The 19,789-nt window shown below is 64.6% G+C and overlaps 1 protein-coding gene across 2 annotated transcripts in view; it reads right to left on the reverse strand.

Annotated features, from left to right (window-relative positions):
• Nucleotides 1-274: 274 nt before the first annotated feature.
• The window catches only part of AHDC1 (AT-hook DNA binding motif containing 1), a 48,493-nt gene continuing 28,978 nt past the window's right edge, over nucleotides 275-19,789 (reverse strand). For both annotated transcript variants that reach the window (XM_068994434.1, XM_068994433.1), the window contains 4 exons: nucleotides 6,828-6,990; nucleotides 6,019-6,059; nucleotides 467-5,524; nucleotides 275-357 (listed from right to left, as the gene is read on the reverse strand). In XM_068994434.1, coding sequence (XP_068850535.1) covers nucleotides 510-5,447 — 4,938 coding nt within the window. In that variant the 5' untranslated portion in view covers nucleotides 5,448-5,524; nucleotides 6,019-6,059; nucleotides 6,828-6,990 and the 3' untranslated portion in view covers nucleotides 275-357; nucleotides 467-509. The remainder of the gene's footprint in view (nucleotides 358-466; nucleotides 5,525-6,018; nucleotides 6,060-6,827; nucleotides 6,991-19,789) is intronic.

The raw sequence follows: 19,789 nt of genomic DNA on the forward strand, positions 1-19,789 counted from the left end.
CCTGCGCTGTCTGTCCGTCCATCCGTCCGTCCGTCCGTCCATCCGATTGTCCTGCTGCGGGGCGGGGGGGGCGGCAGTCCGGAAAGCAGAGCCGGAGGTTGACAGGCGGAGCGGGTTTGAGTGCGGAGGGGGAAAAACGGGGGGTTTCTCTCTTCATCCATCATTATTAATTTTTTTTCCTTTTGTTTCACTTATTTTTTATCTTTTTTTTTTTCTCCTTTTTTTTCCTTTTTTTCTCCTTTTTTCTTTCCTTTTTTTTTTTTTTTTTTTTTTTTAGAAAACAAACAAACGGTTCCAATCCCAGTTAAATACAGAACTTGAAAAGTGTTCCAGAAAAAAGTGCTGGCTAAATTACCTCTGAAAGAGAAACACAACATGGAGAGAGAGGGGGACACGATGAGAAGGGCCCTGGGGGTCTCCTGCATCCCCCTCTGCCACCCTCACCCCCAGGTTCTCCCCCACCTACCCTGTAACAAAACCTCGTTGTCCGGTTGGCACGTCAGCAGACACTACAATGAGGTGACCGTAAAAGTGTCCTCAGGGTGTTGTTGCTCTACCATGGGTCCCAAAAACCCACTCTTCTGGGTGGGGGCCATGACGGGGTGCCCTTGGGGTGCAAAACTGGGGTACCTGTAGTTGTCCTGCAGCTGCAACATTGAGTCTCTTGGTACGGGGGAGATGTTCAAGTCATTGATCAAGGGACAAGCGTAGGGTCCTCGGTGGTGAGCCCGGGACATCTCCAAGGGCTCCTTCTCACCCTTGGAGGGGTGGGTGCCGCTTGGGCTGCTCAAATGGGGGTTCAGACACGGGGGGTCCGTCCTGCCCATGAAGTCTGCCAGCATCCCGGCCCCCGCCTTGCTGTCATACGAAGGGCTCCGGGTGCTGGCGTTGGGGGAATACCAGTACGGGGGATTTTTGCAACTGGGGGAGTCGTAGTGTGGTTGAGGCATGGGGAGGTCGCGGCAAGCCAGGTGTGGGGCGTGTGGCAGGGCCCCCCCCTGCATGCTGTGTTTGAGCGAGTCGCAGGCGGGCAACTTTCGAATGCTGCCTGCCCGGAGGTCCTCCTTGAAGGCCAAGGTCGGGGAACAGTTGGGCGAGAAGGCTTTCTGCAAACCGGCCTCGAACACAGTCTGCTGTCCAGGGGCTGCCAGCTGGTGTGGGAGGGCAGGGAAGTGCTTGCTCTCCAAATCCGGCTGCCCCAAACCAGGGGAGTCGCTCTGGAACCCCTGGACAAAGGTCCCATCTGAGGGGGTGGAGGGGTTCATGGAGTAGGGGCCGGCATAGTCGCAGGGGTCCCGCTCACCCACCCCGAAGCCGCGGGACTGGGAGGGCAGGGGGGACATGCTGCTGTCCCCGCTGTAGTAGTCCAAGCCCAGGTCCGTGCTCTCCTGGAAGAGGGGGTTCACTGCCTGTGACTTGGTGGGGAACTTGGCCTTGCCTGTCCCCCTCTCCTTCTTGGAGGCACAAGCCCCCCGGGAACCCCGGGGCTGCCGGGGTCCTGTGTTCCTCTTGGAGGGGTACACAGAGGAAGAAGAGGAAGAGGAGGAGAAGCTCAGGTGGGAGGTGTCGAACATATCCACCTTCTTCCGTCGGCCTCGACCGGGCTTAGAGTTACTCTGGAAGAGGACGCTCTGGTTCCAGTTGTAGCCAGGGGCAGAGGATGCCTCATTCCAGTCCATCATCAACTTCTCCAGGCTGGAGAGGCTGGACTGGCCCTCACTGGAGGACGCCTCGCTGTTGGCGCGCCGGTAGCCAGCCGGCTGGTTGAACTGGGTGCTGTCAGAGGAGGACTCGGAGAAGGTCTCGGAGACCGTCTGCTGCTTGGCTTTCTGCGGGGTGTAGTTGGAGATGTCCAGGATGACGTTGGGTTCATTGAGGTGGCACTCGAAGCCCGGGTTGTAGAGCTGGCTGAAGGCTTCTGAGCTCCAGTCCAACCCACCGTAGCCTTGCCGGAAGGCCCACGGCGCGGCGCTGGGGAACTGCCGGCAATTTTCAGGTGAGGGCTGGAAGGACGCCGACCCCTTGGGCACCATGTAGCCGCCGGGTGAGACGGTGCTGGCCCGGCTGTCACAACGCAGGGGGGTGTGCGCGGCGCTGGAGAACTGGCCCCCCTGCTCGGCACTGTTGAAGAAGGCGGCTTTTCCCAGTGGCAAACTGGGACCAGCTGTCGGTGGCGCGTAGCCGGCACTGTGGGCACTGCTGGGCGAGGACGGGAGGCTGCTGCCACTGCCGTAGGCGAAGCTGCAGTCCTTGCTGCTGGGGCAGTCCTGTGCTGATGGGTACTGCTTTCCTGGTGGGAACACGCTGGCGGGTGCCACGCTCTGCCCGGTGCTGCCGTAGCTGCCGTATGGGGAATAGCCAGGGGTGCCGCTGGCCGCCGGGTGAGCCGTGGGTGACCGGGACACGGCCGACGGCGGGGCCAGTTTGGGGAAGGACTCGGTGCCCCGGCACTCTGATGAGCCTTGGGTCACCCCGTAGCCGCTGGAGGCACGGCCAGGCGGGAATGCCGGCCGGCCCTGCATGGCTGCATGGAAGGCGGCTTCGGCACCAGGGTTGGCCGCCGCCACTTTGCCACCCCGGGCTGTGTAGGCAGCCATGCCCCGCTGGCCGGGCAGCGCGGCCGGGGGGGCCGTGTAGGCAGCTGCCGATTTACGGGACTCGGAGCGGGACGCGGAGAGGGCGAAGTCCAGCAGGTCGGAGGAGTCATCTGAGTCCAGCAAGGAGCGGAAGTATCCGGTGAAGAGGCTGTGCCGCTCCGGACCGGTCTCTGTCTGCGAGGACGGCGCGCTGCTGGCGTAGAAACCAGCGCGGCTGGAGGAGCCTGACTCCAGCCCCGCAGCATGGAAGGGTCTCGCCTCTGCCCCTTGGTAGCCACCGTTGCGTCCGGCCTGGCTGCCGGGGTGGCCGTGGTGGGGGGTCCAGGGGCTGCCCTTCTCCCCCCCGCCCCACTCTCCGGTGGGGCCGTCCCCAAAGCTCTGCCCGGAGTTGGGTTCGGGGAAGAGCGCCCCGTTCTTGCGTGCCCGTCGCTTCCGCTTGGGTTTTCCCACGGGATCGGGCTCTGGCCGGCCGCGCTTCCGTGGGTGCACGGGGTCAGCATGGAGGGCAGTGGGGGCTTTCTTCTTCTTCCCGATGCCCTCGAAGAAGTCGCTGAAGGAGCAGCGCGCGGCACGGGCAGCGTGGCCCCCCCCACGCCCACCGAAGCCCCCCGCCTTGCCGCCGCGCCGGCGGAAGCCCTGGACACGGTGCAGGAAGTGGGAGATGCTCTGGGTGTCGGGGGCTTGGTGGATGGACTCGGGCTCGCTGGGGGTCCAGCAGCGGGGCGGGGAGCAGCGCCCCGAGCACTGGCTCTGCCGGTTGAGGAAGGCCAGCTTGGCCAACACGTCCGAGTAGTCGGCTTTGCTGTCATTGGTGTCAGCGATGTAGGAGGGCTGGGGCGAGGCCAGCTTCTGCTTCCTCCTCCTCCTCTTCTTCACCTCCGGGGTGGGTTCCTTGGGCTTGGCTTGGCCCAGCAGCAGGTTTTTGGGAGGCCGGCCCCGCTTGCGCTTCAGGATAATGGGCATCTCGCCAGGGGGGAACACCACGACCACGTTGCGCCCATTGTTCTTCATCTTGAGCAGCGGTGTGGGCTCCATGGAGCTGCTGGCTGCCAGCTCCTTCCCCTCCAGGTTCAAGTTGCTGCTGAGCGATGACACCTTGTAGGTGGTCTTGTTCCTCCTCCCCAGGGACACGGGGATCTTGGCCATCTTCACCACCATCTTCCTCACCCCCCGGCACTTGTTCTTCTTCCCCGCTGTGGGGGCTTTGGGCATCTCGTCAGGGTCCAGAGTGGTGGGGGGCGGTGGCGGCAGGGGGCTCAGCAGTGGAGTGTCAGGCTCCTCGGGCCCGGGGGGCATCTCGGCGGGCAGGGCGAGGGGGGACAGGACGCGGCTCTCGGGGGTGACGTCCACCCGGCGCCCTCGCCCCGCCCTCCTCCGGCGGCACAGCATCTTTGGCTTGTCTGTCCGGCGCAGGGCGTACTTGCGGTGGTCTTCGCCACACCGCCCGGCCCCCCGGCCCCCACAGGGACCCCGCTTCACCATGGTGCTCAGGGGACACCCCCCGAGCCGGGGCTGCAGCCCGTGGGGCCGCAGAGGGTCCCCAGCGCCTGGCTGTGCCTCCAGCAGCTCCGAGACGGTTCCCAGCGGCTGCGGCTCCAGCAGCGAGGGCTCAGTGGGCAGCAGTGGGGGCTCCAGAGCTCCAGGCAGCGGCTCCAGGGTCTGCAGCCCCAGAGGCTCCGCCAGCGGCTCAAGCGACTGCAGCTCCAGCGACTCGGACAGGGGCTCCAGCGACTGCAGCTCCAGCGACTCAGAAAGCGGCTCCAGCGACTGCAGCCCCAACGGCTCCAGGTTTTGCAGCTCCAGCGACTCTGGCAGCGGCTCCAGGCTCTGCGAATCAAGCAGCTGGGGCTGTGACTCCAGGGACTGGGAATCCAACAGCCGGGATTGAGAGTCCAGCTCTTGGGCTGGCAGCAACTGGGGCTGTGGCTCCATCGCCTGCGACTCCAGCAGCTGTGTCCCTGGGCACGCCAGGGAGGCCAGCTCGTTCAGGATGTCCGCCTCGGCCAGTTCCGAGTAATCGCTGGCATCGGGCTGGGAGCAGCCGGCTTCATCCGCTGGCGCTTTGGAGATGCCCCCCACGCCCCCACTGTGTCCAGGGGGCTGCGGGGTGCTCCCCCCGCCTCCGTCAGCTTCTCCATCACGTGCTGGGGGCCGGGGGTGCCGCGACGGGTCGGATTTGAGGAGCACTCCCCTCTCCTCGGGGCTGCGGATGCTGTTGGCCAGGGAGGGTGAGGAGAAGAAGCTGTACTGGAGGTCGCGGTCGGCGGGCAGGAGGCGGCTGTCCTCGTGAGCCCCGCCGCCACCACGGAGGCTGCCACAGTCCAGGTGCACCCCACTGTTCTTGAGGTCCTCGGAGAGGCGGTTGAGGTCCTTCATGATGTCGATGAGCTGCACCACGGGGTGGAGGTTGATGTGCCCGTTGCCGCACTTGCTCCGGAGCAAGGCGAGGATGCTGTCTATGTTGCAGCGGCCCGAGGCCAGTGTCGCGTTGGGGAAGGTTTTGGGCGCCCGATCGCGGGCAGATGCCTCCTCCGCGCTGCCCCCCAGGATCCGGGGCTCCCCGGCACAGCCCAGCAGGTCCTCGGCCGCCTTGGTGCCCCCGTGGACGCTCTGGCAGCGGTCGGCCGGGTCGCCGTGCAGCAGCGAGCCTGCCTGGTGCTCCCGGCCGAGCGCGGGGCACGACCCCTCAGGGAAGCTGAGCACACTGCAGGATAACGCCTTCTCGGCCGGGCAGGCTGGGGGCCGCTGCACCGGGTGTCCCGGCGGGTAGAATTTGGGCTCTCGGACGTAGTCGGGCGAGCCACGCACAACGCTGGTCGTTACCACTGGGCCCGGGGGCTTCACGCGCATCCTGACCTCCTCCTCCCCCGCGTGCCGCTTGGCCGAGCAGTTGCTGACATGGGGGTCAGGGAAGGTGACACCAGGACCTATGGGCGGCAGAGAGGGGGACAGTGAGGCTCCACAGGCACTGCCAGCCAAAAGCAGCCAGCAGAGCCTCACTCCATCCCCCCATTCTCAGGGATAAGGTCCCCATATCCATCCCCCAGCTCACCCTGCCCTGTCACCAGCAAGGACCTGGCTGGCACTGCAGGAATGTGTCAGCCCTGCTAACAGCTGGGAAAATGGGGACTTGGGGAAACTGGATGCCCTTTCCAGCTCAGGGGGTCTACCCCCTTCTCCAGTTCAAGAGGGGCTGAACCCCTTCCCCAGCTCAAGGGGGTCTGGATGCCTTCCACAGCTCAGGAGCAGGGGGCTGGATGTCCTCCCCACACCAGGACCACCCATGCCAGCCCCCAGCACAGAGCCCCCTCCCAGGTGAAGAGGGGTAGCTGTTTCCCATGAGGTCTGAGTTTCCCCATGCTGCCATAGGGCAGAGTTTGGGTGCCTGTGGGGGGGTCTGGGGGCTGGGACTGGAACTTACCCTCGGCGTTGCTGCTGCTCCTGCTATTGCACTTGAGCTCTCTGCAAAGGAAGGGGTGTTCAGGGTCAGCCCCACACGGGGGGGGGACTCACTTAAGTGCCCACCACCCCTGTGCCAGTCCCTCCATGGGACATACCAGGGGCTGATCCTCCCGAGCTCCCACGGCCGCCCCATCACCGTGGCGTCGGGGCTGCGGGGGGGTGGGCAAAGAGGGGGAGGCTGCCTCTGATCTGGGGGACAGAGGGGACAGGTTTACGCCCCCCTCCCATCCCCACCACCCGCTCCGTGGGGCGGGGGGGGCGGGGGGTGGCGGGGGTCCTTTGGTGGCGCTGCCACTAGGTGTCCCCGGCGAGCCGCGCTCCGGACACACGGGGGGGTCTTCGCCCGAGGAGGTGGCTCAGCACATCCCACACCCCCCCCCCGGCTCCCACCCACCCGCGGACACCCCACGCACAGCTGCAACCCCCACTCACGGCGACACTGCCCGGTGCCACCCCTCCACTCGCCGGGACGCCCCTCTGTGGTGTCTGCCTCAGTTTCCCCTCGTTGGAATGGGGTATAGCGAGGGTGGTAGTGGGGTGGCTCAGGCACTCACGGGTGGGTGCCGGGCACCACGTGCCCACTGCACAGCCCACTCTGCACTCCGTGGGGGCTGCAGCCCCTCTATGCACCCCGAAATCCCAAGCCAGGAGGCCGTGCAGAGCGGGGGAGCCCCTTGCCCTGTATCTCCCAGGCAGGATGGACAGAACATCGGCAGCAAGATGCCGCTTGGTGCCGCTCCCCATTTTTGGGGTGAGGCCCCCAGGTACCTGTTCCGGGGGTGTTTGCAGTGCAGGTTCACTCGGAAGCTCCTGCTGTCGCCGTCGCTGCCGGGCTGGCGGGGGCCGGAGCCCTGGGCACGCGGGAACCACTCGGCTGGCGGGCTGGCACCGTTCTCCAGTGCGAGGGGCTGGCAGGCGACCGAGCTCCCATCTGCTCGAGAAAGACCCCCGCACATCAGCCCAGTGGCCCCCTCCCCTGGGAGCACCACTTGCCCCGGCCGCCGTGGGTGCCCGCAGGGCTGAGCACGCCGTGTGCCACCCGTTGACGCCTCCCCCTCGAAGCCACAGCCCGCGGGGACACCCACGCTGTGCCCTTCGCCCCATCACGGGATGCCCGGGGTGGCGTTTTGGGGCAGGACAACCCTTTCCTCCCCACCGTGTCCATGCCTTGAACCGGGACTGCCCCTACGAGGGGGAGCATCTCCCCACCAGGCTGTAGGCACACGTGTGCATATCCACACGGATGTGAGCGTTGCACACGCATATGCATAAAGCTCTGGCCCCCCGCTCTCCTGCAGGAGGTTGAGGCACCCACAGCCGCTGTCCATGTGGCACAGGCGTGCACGGTGGAGCCACTCGGTCCCTCGCAGTCCCCCCGTGCCAGCATGTCCGCCTGTTTTCCCTCCCCAGAGCCGCGTGTGAATCCCTGCCGGTTGGCTCCCTCCCCCAGCACACACCCGCAGACACACACACGCAGCCGCTCGGCGTGATCCAGGCTCTTCCCGGTGTCTGGATTAGCGTGACAACTTATCAACAAGGCAGGGAAAGAGAATTCAAACCTGTCAGTCCATCCGCATCCCCCCCTTTCCCCGTCTCCTCGCCAGCCTTTGGGCGCAGCGCTGGCACCGCGGAGATGCGGGCACCTCGGTGTAAAGTTACACCAAGGGCTATGTGGAGCAGGAAAATATGTGCTAGAAAGACCGGTCTCGTCTCTGCTGAGGCTGCTGGTGTGCCCAGGGAGCTGTCGGAGGGGAGGCAGGCAGGAAGGAAACAAACGGGAGCTTTTCCAGAACAGCCGCCGGGAGCTGGTCCCCGCTGCACACGCTGCGCACGGCTCGACGGGGAGGTTCGGGGTGTTGGGGGTGTCGGGATGCAACCCCCCCCAGCTCTGCGCCGCCCCCCCCGTGCGTCCGTGCCGCACGGAGCTGCGGATGCCTTGGCAAACACTGCGGGATGCCCGTGGGGTCCCCACCGGGGTGTGTGGGGTCTCTGGACACCCCACGGCCCATGCTCTGCATTGCCCACGTTCATCCCCGGTGTGCAACCCCGGGTGCTGGAGGCGCTGGACACATCCCGCGGCTCTTACCCCACACGACCGGTGTCCGGCTCCTGCCCTCGGCCCCACAGGGGGCCACGTGTCCCATGACACGCGGGGGACACTCCCTGCGTCGGGACTCCGCCCTCACCCCGTCCAAACCACCCCCAGAGCGGGGACCACCTGCACCCCCCAAACACCCACCCACCACGGCGTAGGCAGCACCCACCATCCCCTCCCCGCCCACCAGGGTGTGGGGCGCAGGTGGGAGCCCGGCAGCGGCGGTGCGGAGGGGGCTGCGGTGCGGAGAGGGCTGCGGGGGGGCAGCGGGGCGCACCGGGATGTTCGCCGCGCCGCCGCGCTCACTTTCACCTCCCCGCTCAGCCCCAGGCAGCCGCCACATGTTTCCCATTAGGCTCTCCGGACCTCGCCATTCCTGGCTTCCTCGCCAGGGGTAGGGCCTTTTTCCTTTTTTTTTTTTTTTTTTTATTTTTTCCCTTTTAAAAAAAATTTCTTCTAATTTTTTTTTTTTTTTTTTTCTCCTCGCTGGTTACAAAACACCAGCCGAGACCACACAAGCGAGGAGGGACGGAGGGAGAAGGAGAGATAGAGATGGGCGCCGCGGGCGGGGGAGAGGCGGCCAGACCGGGTGCTGCGGCGGGGCCGGGGGGGGTGAGGATGAAGAGCGGGGGGATGAAGCGGGCGAGATTGAAGTCACCTCCGCTTCCCACCTCCTGACCCCGCAGCCCTGCAAAGATAACAGCCCCCGAAGACTGCTGACTCGCCTCGCAGAAATCCAATATCCTCGCCTGGTGAACTAATCGACTACCTGGGCTCCCACCTCCCCTGCCCGGGCTTAATCCTGCTGCTGCAAAGCTTTAATTAGTTTAACGGTTTCAGGCTTGACGGAGGTTGGCGGCGAGAGGAATCAGAATCATGGAATGGTTTGGGTTGGAAGGGACCTTAAAGCTCATCTCGTTCCAACCCCCTGCCATGGGCAGGGACACCTTCCACTAGACCAGGTTGCTCCAAGCCCCGGCCAACCCGGCAGAATGTACCTCCGCCTCCCCCACTCCACCCAGACAGGGTCCCCCTTTGGTGCAAAGGGTGCCGTGGGGTGGCAGCACGAGGGTGCAGGGGGCTGCAGGAGCCCCCAAGCCCCCCTAAGCTCCCCGAGGCTGCTGGCACCCAGCCCCGACCCCCAGCGCTGGCACAGGGCGGGCACGGAGGGGCTGTCTTGGCACCGGCGTGGCGGCGGGGAGATGGAGGGATGGCCCCGCAGGACACGGACGTGGTTTGGTGCCCGGCTCCGAGGCCACCCAGACGTCAGGGTGGGGCCGGAGATGCCACCGGGAGACAGGCAGGCGGCAGGGACACAGCCGCCACACAGATGGGGACACGCTGGCCCAACGCCTCCCACCCCGCCGGGGCGCCGTGCCCAGCCGCCCGCGGCGGCAGCGGCGGGGACGGGGCGTCCTCCCTATTTCCCCACCGCCTCGGGGGTCCCTGGGCACCGCGGGGCGCTGCGAGGGTTTGGGGTGGCCCTAAGTACCCCCACGTGGGCGTAGGGGGTTCTCCGATTCCCCCTGTCACCCGTGTCCTGTGTGCACAGCTGGCCTTCCACTGCAGGGGTGCCCTCCTTGCCGCCCCAACGCGAGTAGCATCGGGGGTGTCCCGCTCGTGTCCCACACGGGGACGCCGTGGCGGTGCCTCTCCTTGCGCACTCACACACACAGGGCATGATAGAGGTTTCCCTCCCCTGTTCCCGCGAATCTGGGGGCACCACGGGGGTGCAGCCCCCCTGCGCACTCCCCACACACGCCCCTGGGGCATCGGGGAGCTTGTCCCCTCTGCGCCCCGCCCCTCGCACCCCCCTGGTCCCCTCCCAGGCGCCCCCAACCCCCGCCCCACGAGTTCCCCCCAGCCCGTCCTGCGCCTGCTGACACCAATGGAAAATCCCCTCCAGTGACAGCTTCCTGGCAGGCGCTTGCCGAGGGTTTCCGTGTTCCCCAGCCAGCCCCCACTGGCCACCTCCTCCCTGAGCCACGCGGGGGGTCCCTCCGCCTGCACCCCCTCCACGCCGACCTCCACGTCCCCTCTAAATCAGCATCACAGACCCCAAAGCACCCGGGTCCTGCTCCCTCCTCTTCCGCCCCACACCTCATCCCCTGCCAGCACCCTGCCCACCTCTGAAGTGGGGCACCCATCAGCGCCAGGGGTGTTTGGGGTCCTCTCTGGGTACTACTGGCAGCTCCCAGAGCACACAGTCACCTTGGGGACCTGCCACCCTGCGACTGGGAGCAGCGCAAGAGCTGGGGGTCCAGAAGGGTGGGCACAGATGGGTGCTGGGGCACACGGTGCCTGCAGGCAGCCCTGACCCTTCTTTCAGTTGTCACCCTATGGTTGGAACCCCGCTATCACATCCCCCCTGCCGTCACCACGTCCCCCCGCCGCCCTGACTCTTCTGCCATGCTCTTAATTAAGAGACGGAGCAGATGGCGCCTGGGTTTCATCTTAGGTAACGGGTCCAGACGAGCTGCCTGGCCGCCAGTTCCCTTCGTGGGGCTACCAGCGGTTTTTTCGGGGTGCCCCCCAAGCGGGAGTTGGTGAGGGGACATGTCCCTCCAATGCTCTGGGGGGGCGCTGCAGGAAGAGACGGCAGTGCCAGGAAGGGATTGGCTGGCACGTGGGGCAAACACACCTGGGTTCTGCCCTCTCACATCATCCCAGGGTGTCACATCCCCAGGGCAAGCTCAGACACCCACCCTGGCACTGGGAAGGAGGATCCAGGACCACTGGGCTATAACCAGGGTGCCAAAGGTCTTGGCATCTCCCCATCAGTGCTGCGGGAAGGTGGCTGGGGAGCTCGTTTCCCTGCAATCCCCCTGGTCCTAGAAACAGGGACCCCAGGGACACCCCTATGCCACTGGGGACGGTGCTGAGTCAGGGGATGTGGCCCTTCTCCTGGACCTGGCCCCAGATGTGCCACTGCCACTGGGGTCTCCTGTAGCGCAGCGCCCGCTCAGCTGGTGGCATCTGCCAGGCCTGGGAGTCCTGGAGCCTGTGGGACCCTTGATAGGTTCAGCCCTCAGCACCAGAACATGGCACGGTGCCCTTGAGGTGGGCAGGGGTGGGGATGCCTGGTCAGGCCCCTATTCCTGCTGCTGCAATAAACCATCTTCCCTGCAAGGACCATCTCCCTCAGGAGGAACCATTTCCCCTGCAAGGACCATCTCCCCTACAATGACCATCTCTCTTGCAATGACCATTTCCCCCACAAGAAGCCATCTCCCCTGCAAGAGCCATCCCTCCCACAACAACCATCTCCCCTGCAAGATCCACCTTGCCTTCAAGCACCATCTTCCCCACAAGGACCATCTCTCCTGCCATGACCATCCTCCCTGCAATGATCATCTCCCCCTTAATGGCCATTTCCCCTTCAATGACTACTCCCCCTCAAAGACCATCCTGTGATGCCCATCTGCCCCGCGAGAAACCATCTCCCCACAATGACCACCCCTGCTCCAGCGACCATTTTGCCCCGCAATCATCCTCCCAGGAAGAACCCCTTCCCCCAGGAGAGGACTCTCCCCTCTTGCCCCACAAACGTGGGTACCCCGCTGTCCCCCAGAGGCTGGGAGGCACTCAGGTGACGCCCAGAGTGGATGCAGCCCCCAACCCCCTTGGCCCTGGAGGGGTCTGACCCTCCTCCCTGGCTTGGGGGGGCTCGATGGGGCTGGGGAACGGCTCGACAGATGGACCGCAGCGATGGTGGCACCTCGGCCGGCTGGAGCCCAGCGCCGCAGTTCAGAGCTAGCAGGGAAACGGGCTAAATTTAGCTCTTCCCTCGGTGCCAGCTTTGTTCCCCCGCCCCGTCGAGCCGGCGCAGGAGGCGAGCAGCCTCCGGGCCCCCTCCTCTGCCCTCTCCCTGCCTGCGGGAGGATACGGGACACACCAGCACCCCTCCCTCGGGGTGCCAGCTCCGGCTACCGGGCGCTCCCCGGGGTGCCGGGTGTATTTGCCCGCTCGTCTCCGTGCGCCGGCTGTTCCCGGCGGTGCCGTGGGTGCTGTGCCCCGGCGTGGGGAGCGCGCCCCAGGGCCCCGCAGTGTGCTGGCAGCCCTGAGGCTGCGCAGATGGTCGCGGCCCCCCTCTCCGGGCTCCCTGTTATAGCCACAGCATGAGTCACAGCCCCGGTGTGTCCCTGCCCAGCGCCGGCCACGCCGGGTCATGTAACACCCGTGGCCGCGCTGGCGCGGAGGGGGCTCTGGTGGCTGCGCACGCCACCCCCACCCCCAGCAGAGGCACCCCGGGCAGCTGCACAGCCCCCCGACACCCTGCTGGACCCCCCAGGGGGGTCGCAGCGGCGATGCCCAGGTCCCCCCGTTCCCCACCGGGGCGCTGCGGGTTAACGCCGAGCGGAGCCGGGATCCTGCGAGGCCAGTAACATTTGGAAGGCGCCAGATGGACGCGTGCCCATGCCGAAGGCTCGCTCGGCACAGCCATGCTCCCCCGACGCTGGGGCTGGGGGGCTGCCCAGGGCAGCAAAGGGGCGCCCGCCGGGATAGGAGGATGCTGACAATGCCCCCACCGGGGTCCTGGGTCAGCTGGTGCCCACCCACACCCCATGCCGGGCACCAGCGCCGCCCCCATCGCAGCCCCAGCACGCAGGCAATGGGGTGACGGGGTCCAGGTGCTGACACGGCGCCGGGGCGACCAGGTGGGGACCGAGGGGGGGTCTGAGTGGGGGGAGAGCAGCCAGTTGCCTCCCTTGGCCAATTTTAGAAACAGGCTAGACAAGAAAAGCAGAATGAGCTGGGCAGGATTAACGGCCGTGCTGGTGTCAGGGTGGGTTTTTTTCTTCCCTTTTTTTTTTTTTTTTTTTTTTTTTTTTTTTGTGGGAGGCACACACGAGTTGAGCGGAAACTCCTGGCTGTGGATCCTGTTTCCTGGGAGATGCGGCCGGTTGGGGCCGAGCTGGGGTGTGGGAGCCACTGAGGACGATGCCAACGCTGGCGTGATGGGGCAGGGGTGTGGGGAGGTGGGGGCAACCCCTGCCCCATCGCGCCGGCAGCCTGGCACCCACAAATATGTGGGCGTGGAGGCGATGCACCCACTAACCGGCCTGAATGTGCACAAGGTGGTTGTACACACACAGGTGTGTGCACAAGTACATGCATGGGGGAGGATTTGCACACGTGTGTGCACACAGGCCTCCTACAGGTGCACCTCACACACCTACAGTGGTGTGGGTGCACACACAGGGACAGGAACATGTGTGGGCACCAGTGAGCACACGGGTGGGTCACACACATGTGACAAGCGTGTACAGGTATGCACAGGTGCAGGAACATGCACAGGCACTGGCGAGCACACAGGGGGTGCACACTTGTGTTACAGGTACATGCGCAGGTGTGCCGGCACCTGGATGCGCAGCACCCGCCTCTGTGTGCACACAGGATCACACCCACTTGGGGGGTACAATGCCCCATGGCAGCACCCACGAGGTCCAGGGATCCCCCAGGCACCCAAAACACCAGGGCAGCACTGCAGACTCTCATCCCACACCAGTGGAAGCTGCTGGGGTTTCCAAAACACAATTCACCCTCCCCTTTGAGAGGCCACGGTGGTCCACCAAAAGCTGGGGGTGTGAAGAAGGGGTCTGCCAGTGCCATGCAGCAGGGACATGGATAGCGATGGGGAACCTGAGGCAGGAGCAGGGTGGGCAGTGCCCGGGGTGCTGATGGAAACAGAGCTGCAGCCAACTATTCCAGAGGACCCAGGCATCCTGTAGTGCCCCAGCCCCATGCTCGGCTCCCACCCAGCTGCCCCCCAGCTCCGGTTACACCGCGGCTCGGGCTCCCCAGGGATGGGGATTGGAGCACCCAGGTCTCCCTGCACCCACCCACGACGCACTGGCACCACCGACCCAATCCCCTTGGAGCACACACACCTATAGACACACCAATTTTTGCTCTCCCCCCTCGCCAGGGAGCTTTCCATTAAAATTGGAAGAACACAACTTGCCGGCAGAGCCCCGGCGCGGATCGTACACAGCCTGTCACTCACACATCACTTTGTAGATGCCCATAAATTGCTTCATTACCTCTTCTAATTGAGGAGAACGCAGCTGCTGTGGGGCGGTGACGGAGCGCCTTCCCTTTGAAGGATGCCTTGCTCGCCAAAGATGGGTCCGGCAGAGCCGCAGAGCCCCACCAACATCCCAATAATAATAATAATAGTAATAATAATCATAATGACAGTATCCAAGCAAAATCCCCCAGAAAAGGGCAGCGGGGCTCACATGTGATGGAGCCTGCTTGAGGGAGGGAGCTGACGGGCTTGGTGGCCCTTTACTAGTGGGGAAACTGAGGCACAGGGGAGGATGCACCATGCACAGGGAGAGGGCGGGCATGGAAACCCCTGCGTCACACTGGGACCCTGAAAGGGGAACACGGTGGTGACAACATTTTATGGAAAACCCCACACTCAGAGGATTGAACATCTCCCTACCTGCAGATTTGGGGGGCCAGGAGAATGCACAGCACCACCCAAAACTCCCTGGAGAACTTCCCACCCTGCTCAAGGGCTTCATTCTCCCATCTTTGCTGGCACAATGCCAGGGGTCCTGCCACCCTCTGGTGCCCTCGTCCCCTGCGCCCCATCCCCGCGGGGGCCCCCCGGCTTTGTCTGGCGGCGGCGGGTGGCTGCGGCTGGGCTCGGTCCCCTTGCAGGATACTGCAGAAGGATTTACTGTATTGCAGCTTGTGCTGGCTGCAGCCCAGCGCACAATAGATTAGCTGTAGCCCAGGGCAGCACGTTGCGGGGGAAGGAAGGTGGGATTCATCCGGCTGCAGATTGCAGGGCATTTGCTGCAGTATCCTGCAGGATCCGGACACTCGCTCTGGACACCCCCGTCACCCTGCTCCAGCCTGGCAGAAGGACCTCGAGGGACTCATGAGGCCCCCTCCTTGTCCCCTCCACCAAATTTTACAGCAGGGATGTTTCTCGTGGCCACATGGGCTGGGGGACACCCTGCTTGTTCCCCATCCCCATTTGGAGGTCCAGAGGGGCTGTGGTCCCCCATGGCACGCAGGTGCTGCGGGGGACGCCGGGGCCCCCCTCGCTGGGTGCGACGGCACAAAGCTGGTGCAGGGAGGGAGCCAGGGACTGCAAGCAGCACTAATTGATCGCGATTAATTCAGCTCCTACCTCCTCGGGTGGCAGGAGAGATGCTGAGACACAAGCGCAGCCCACAGAGCTCCCCAAACAGGCTCTGCTCTCCCCTGTGCCCACCCCTTCCCCCCGTGGGGGACCCACGCTGCCAGTCCCTGCGGATGTGGGGGGCTCTGGTGGGTGTCCAGCTCCTGCTGCTGCCTCAGAGGTGCTGGGGATGGGTCCTTGGTGAGGACTCCCCTTCCTGGGGTGCTGTTTGAGGGTGAGGGTCCTGCTAGCACACCACCCTCTCCCCCTGAGATGCAGTGATGGCACACTGGGAGATGATGCTCAAGCGATGGCACAAGGAAGCAGATGGGTCAGGGGACACTGATGGCCTCGTGGTGACACCATGACATCTTCAGCAGTGTCACCAGCCAGTGGGTGCAAACCAGGGGACGCAGGAGTGCTGCTGCCACCTCCTCCTGTACCCAGATGCCACCCCACTGGGGATATCAGGCACCCTGTGGGCACCCTGCAGGGGCTGCGGGCAGGGGGGCTGGCGCTGCGGGAGGAGGGACCCCGGTGACCGTGTGAATTTGGAGGGGAGTTTGGAGCCTGCGGATTCCGGCTCCATAATCCTACGTGGGATGCAGTTTCCACAGCAACAGTGGGTCAGAGGGCAGCGAGGGGAGCCGGCTGCTCCACTTGGGATTGCAGTCCTGCCGCTGCTGCCGAACGCCGCCGGGCGAGGTGTCGGGGCGCGGTGTCGGGGCGCGGGGCCGGCTGGACCACGGGGCCATGGTGGCGAAGGCAGGCGGCGGAGCGGGGGCCGCGTGGGGCGCGGGGGCGGCCGGGCTGGTGCTGCCGGGGAGGCGGCAGAGGCTCAGTGTGGCGTTGTCAGCAAAGATGTCACTAATTGTCTGCAGGAGCAGCAAACTCTCGTTAACCCTTGGGCAGCCGGCGGCGGGAGCGCTGGCGGGGTCGGAGGCACCCGAGGACCCACGGCCGAGTGCCCGGGGGCCGTCCCACCTCTGCCAGCGCCCCGCTTGCACAGCTCTGGGCGAGTCACTGCAGCCACCTCCCCCCAGCGAGGCTACTGGGACACCAGTGTGTCCCAGCTGGTGACCGTGGGCAGCCCACTTGTCCCAGGGGCTCTGGCTTTGTCCCCGCTGCCCGTGGTTGTGCCAGCACTTGGACAAGCAGGAGCACAGAGGCAAATGCAGTGCCAGGGCCACTGAGTGGGGTCACCTCCATCACCGGCCGCTTTCATCCACGGCTGCCTCCATCCCTGGTCACCTTCATCCCTGGCCACTTCCATTCCTGATCACCTCCTCCACCGCTACCCCTGGCCACCTCGATCCATCTCTATTCCTAGCCACTGTCCCCACAGGCACACCCAGTGAGCACACTGGGGTACCCCGCACCCATACCACGGCCACCACCCAGCTCAGACCACACTCCACACCTCACCACGGCTCCATCCTCATGGTAAAAGGACACATGGCCCCACGGTGACGCTTGGGCACAAGGCATGAGCACCCACCCTGCCCCGGGAGGCTTTGGCCAGGGCTGGCAGAGGCGTAAGCACCGGGGCAGAGGCAGAAATGGCTTTTCCACCTCTCAGCCAGGTCCAGGTAGACCTGGGAGCGCTGCCGGGAAGCGCTGACGTCGGCAGGAGCGGGTGGGGGTGGCGGGGGGAGGCCGGGGCCGGGGCCGCCGGAGCGGGGTCAGCAGAAAGCCTCCGGCTCCGCTCGCCCCTGCCAGCCGCTCCGCGGACCTTTTGTTCCCATTCAGCACCTTTCCCAGCACCTCCTGACTCCCGGGGCTCCCATCCGGGGGGCCAGGGCAGGGGCCCCTTCCGGTACTGTGGGTTTTGGTGAGCAGGATGTGCCCAGTGTGGCTCATGGCACAGGGACCCAAATGTTGATGAGGACTTGGGCACATCCAGCCCCAAGGTGGGGCGACTGGAGGAGGTTGTGGGGGGTCTGTGTGGGGGATCTGAACCCAAACCTAAAAACCTGACCCCCACCTCCCTGACAGCCCTGGGAGGGCTTAAGGGGAGGGAGGCAGCATGGCTCGTCATCCCAGTGTCCCTGAGCATCCCCATGATCCCCACTGCCATCCCAAAGCACAGCCAGCCTGTCGAGCCCAGTGAAGGGGATGGATCCTGCACGGTGCTAGAAGATGGGTACAAAACCAGTGCTCCCACTGCAGGCAGCCACTGGGGCTGGAAGAATGCAGGGCACAGCCCTGCCCCCATTCTTGGTATCCCAACGCCCCAGCAGCACACAGGAACACAGAACTGCTGGCTGAAGCTCATCCTGCAGGGTGACAGCACCGGGGACCCCAGGAGAGACCCCAGCTCTCCCCGTCCCCCCACAGCCGCCGCTGGTGCCCGGGAGGAGCTGGGCTGGGCAGGTCTGGACACGTCCAAGGACTCTCCCAGCCTCCAAGGACTTTTGGCTGGGATTTCCTGTGAGGGATGCAGGTCTGCAGATGTCATAACACCCCAGGATTTCTGCTCCATGAGCTCCTTGGACCCACACACGTGTCAGCCTCGGGGGTGCCCATTGGTGGGGAACCCCTTTGCCAAAGCTCCCAGGGCAGCACTGCCAGACTGGGACAGCAACACTCTGCCCAGAATGGCTCACTGCTCCTCCGGGGCACCCTGCAGCTGGCACTGGCTCTAAACAGCTCCTCAGTGCAGCACTGCCTGGGGTCCTTCCGGTCCCTGACATCCCTTCCATCCCTTGCAGCTGGGGTGCAAACACTCCCTTGGATGCAAATTCATTCCACTGCAGGGTGCATACCCATAGCACGGTGAACCCCCCTCCCAGATACAAACCCATCCCCAGATACAAACCCACGCCTAGATACAAACCTCCCTGGGTGACTATTCATCCCTGGATGCAAACCCATCCCTGGGTGCAAATTCATCCCACTGCAGGGTGCAAACCCACACCTGGGTGAAAATCCACTCTGGAGTGATAATTTATCCCTAGATGCAAACCCATCCCTGAGCCCAAATCCACCCTGGATGCAAACCCAGCCCCAGGGTGCTGCACCCCACTCCATCGCCTCTCCACCAGCACCCCTCTCCTTTCCCAGCTGTCCCAGCCCAGCCCAATGCCACCCCGTCCCCCACCACTGCCACCAGTATCCTGCTGCCAGCCGCGCCCTCTGGATCCGGCAGACAGGTCTCTCCCCCCCAGGCTCCCTGCTCGGTGTCTGGCTGAGCTAAGCGTATTTAGCGCTTTTAATTGTTCTTAATAAATCAATCCCGCCAGCCCCTTAAATCATTTTTGTGGCTTCCCTCGCAGCCGTCCCCGCGGCCGTGCCGGTGTGGAGCCTGCTGTCTGCAGCGCTGCCGGGGGAGATGGCCGGCATGGGGCATCGGGATGCACCCTGCCCACCCCAGCACCCGCCCTGCTGCTCCTCAGCCCCCGGGAGCTGGATGAGGGGGGCTCTGCCTGCCGGGGTGGGGGCTCCATGCCTCAGTTTCCCTCCCTGCATGGGGTGTTTTGGGGATGCACCAGCTGCTCGCCCTCTCCCTGCTGTGTGGGTTCAGTCACCCCAATATCGCACATTTTTGGGGACACCAAGGGACCACAAGTCCCTTCTCTCACTTGCACCCCCCCTCAGGGCCGGGTGCTGTGGGAACAGAGATGGTGACAGTGGACGTCACCTGTGTGGCACTTCTGTGCCAGCCTGGTGGTGCCTGGCCTCACCAGGACAGACGAGTCTTGTCCTCCGAGCCCCTAGTGCCACCGCAGACCCCAGGGACACGTGCCATCCCCTGCCCATGCCCAGCCAAGGCTTGAGCCCCTGAGAGTACAGGATGAGGCCAATCCAGCTTGTGACACCCAAGCGGGATCAGTGCAGCCCCCAACCCCCCCTGGGTGACTTCCCGAGGCTGGGATGATACTGACATTGAGCTGGATGACAAGACTCCTATTTCTGGGGACACACTGTGCCCCTGCACCATCCCCAACAGCCTGCAGCATTCCCCGGCATGCTGAGCTCCACCATCCCATCCCATCTACACCACCACCCCACCCCACCCCACCCCACATCCCATCCATAATTTTTCACGGCAGGGATGAACACCCAACACTCAGGACAGTTGCCGGGGGAATGTCACCAAAGAGCCCATGCTGGCTTTGGGTGAAAAGCAAACCTGGCAGGGTGACACCCCAAGCAGGATCAGCGCAGCCCCCAACCCTCTCCAAATGACTTCTCAGGGTTCAGAGTTGCACAGGGGTGACAGTGACACCCAACCAGATGGCAAGACTTCTATTTTTGGGGACACACAATGCACCCCACCCCATCACCGACACCCTGCAGCATCTCCCAGCGCACCCTACCCCGCATTCTGCTGCATCCCACCACCCAAACCCACATCCTGAACCATCCCATCACCTAACCCCTCATCCTATCCATCACCCAACCGCACAATCACCATCCCACCAACTGCTCCAGCCCCACTGGCATTTTCCATGGTAGGGATGAACACCCAACACCCAGGATGGTTGCCGGGGG

Source organism: Aphelocoma coerulescens, chromosome 23 (genome assembly GCF_041296385.1).
Source record: "Aphelocoma coerulescens isolate FSJ_1873_10779 chromosome 23, UR_Acoe_1.0, whole genome shotgun sequence".
Classification (NCBI taxonomy): Eukaryota; Metazoa; Chordata; class Aves; order Passeriformes; family Corvidae; genus Aphelocoma; species Aphelocoma coerulescens.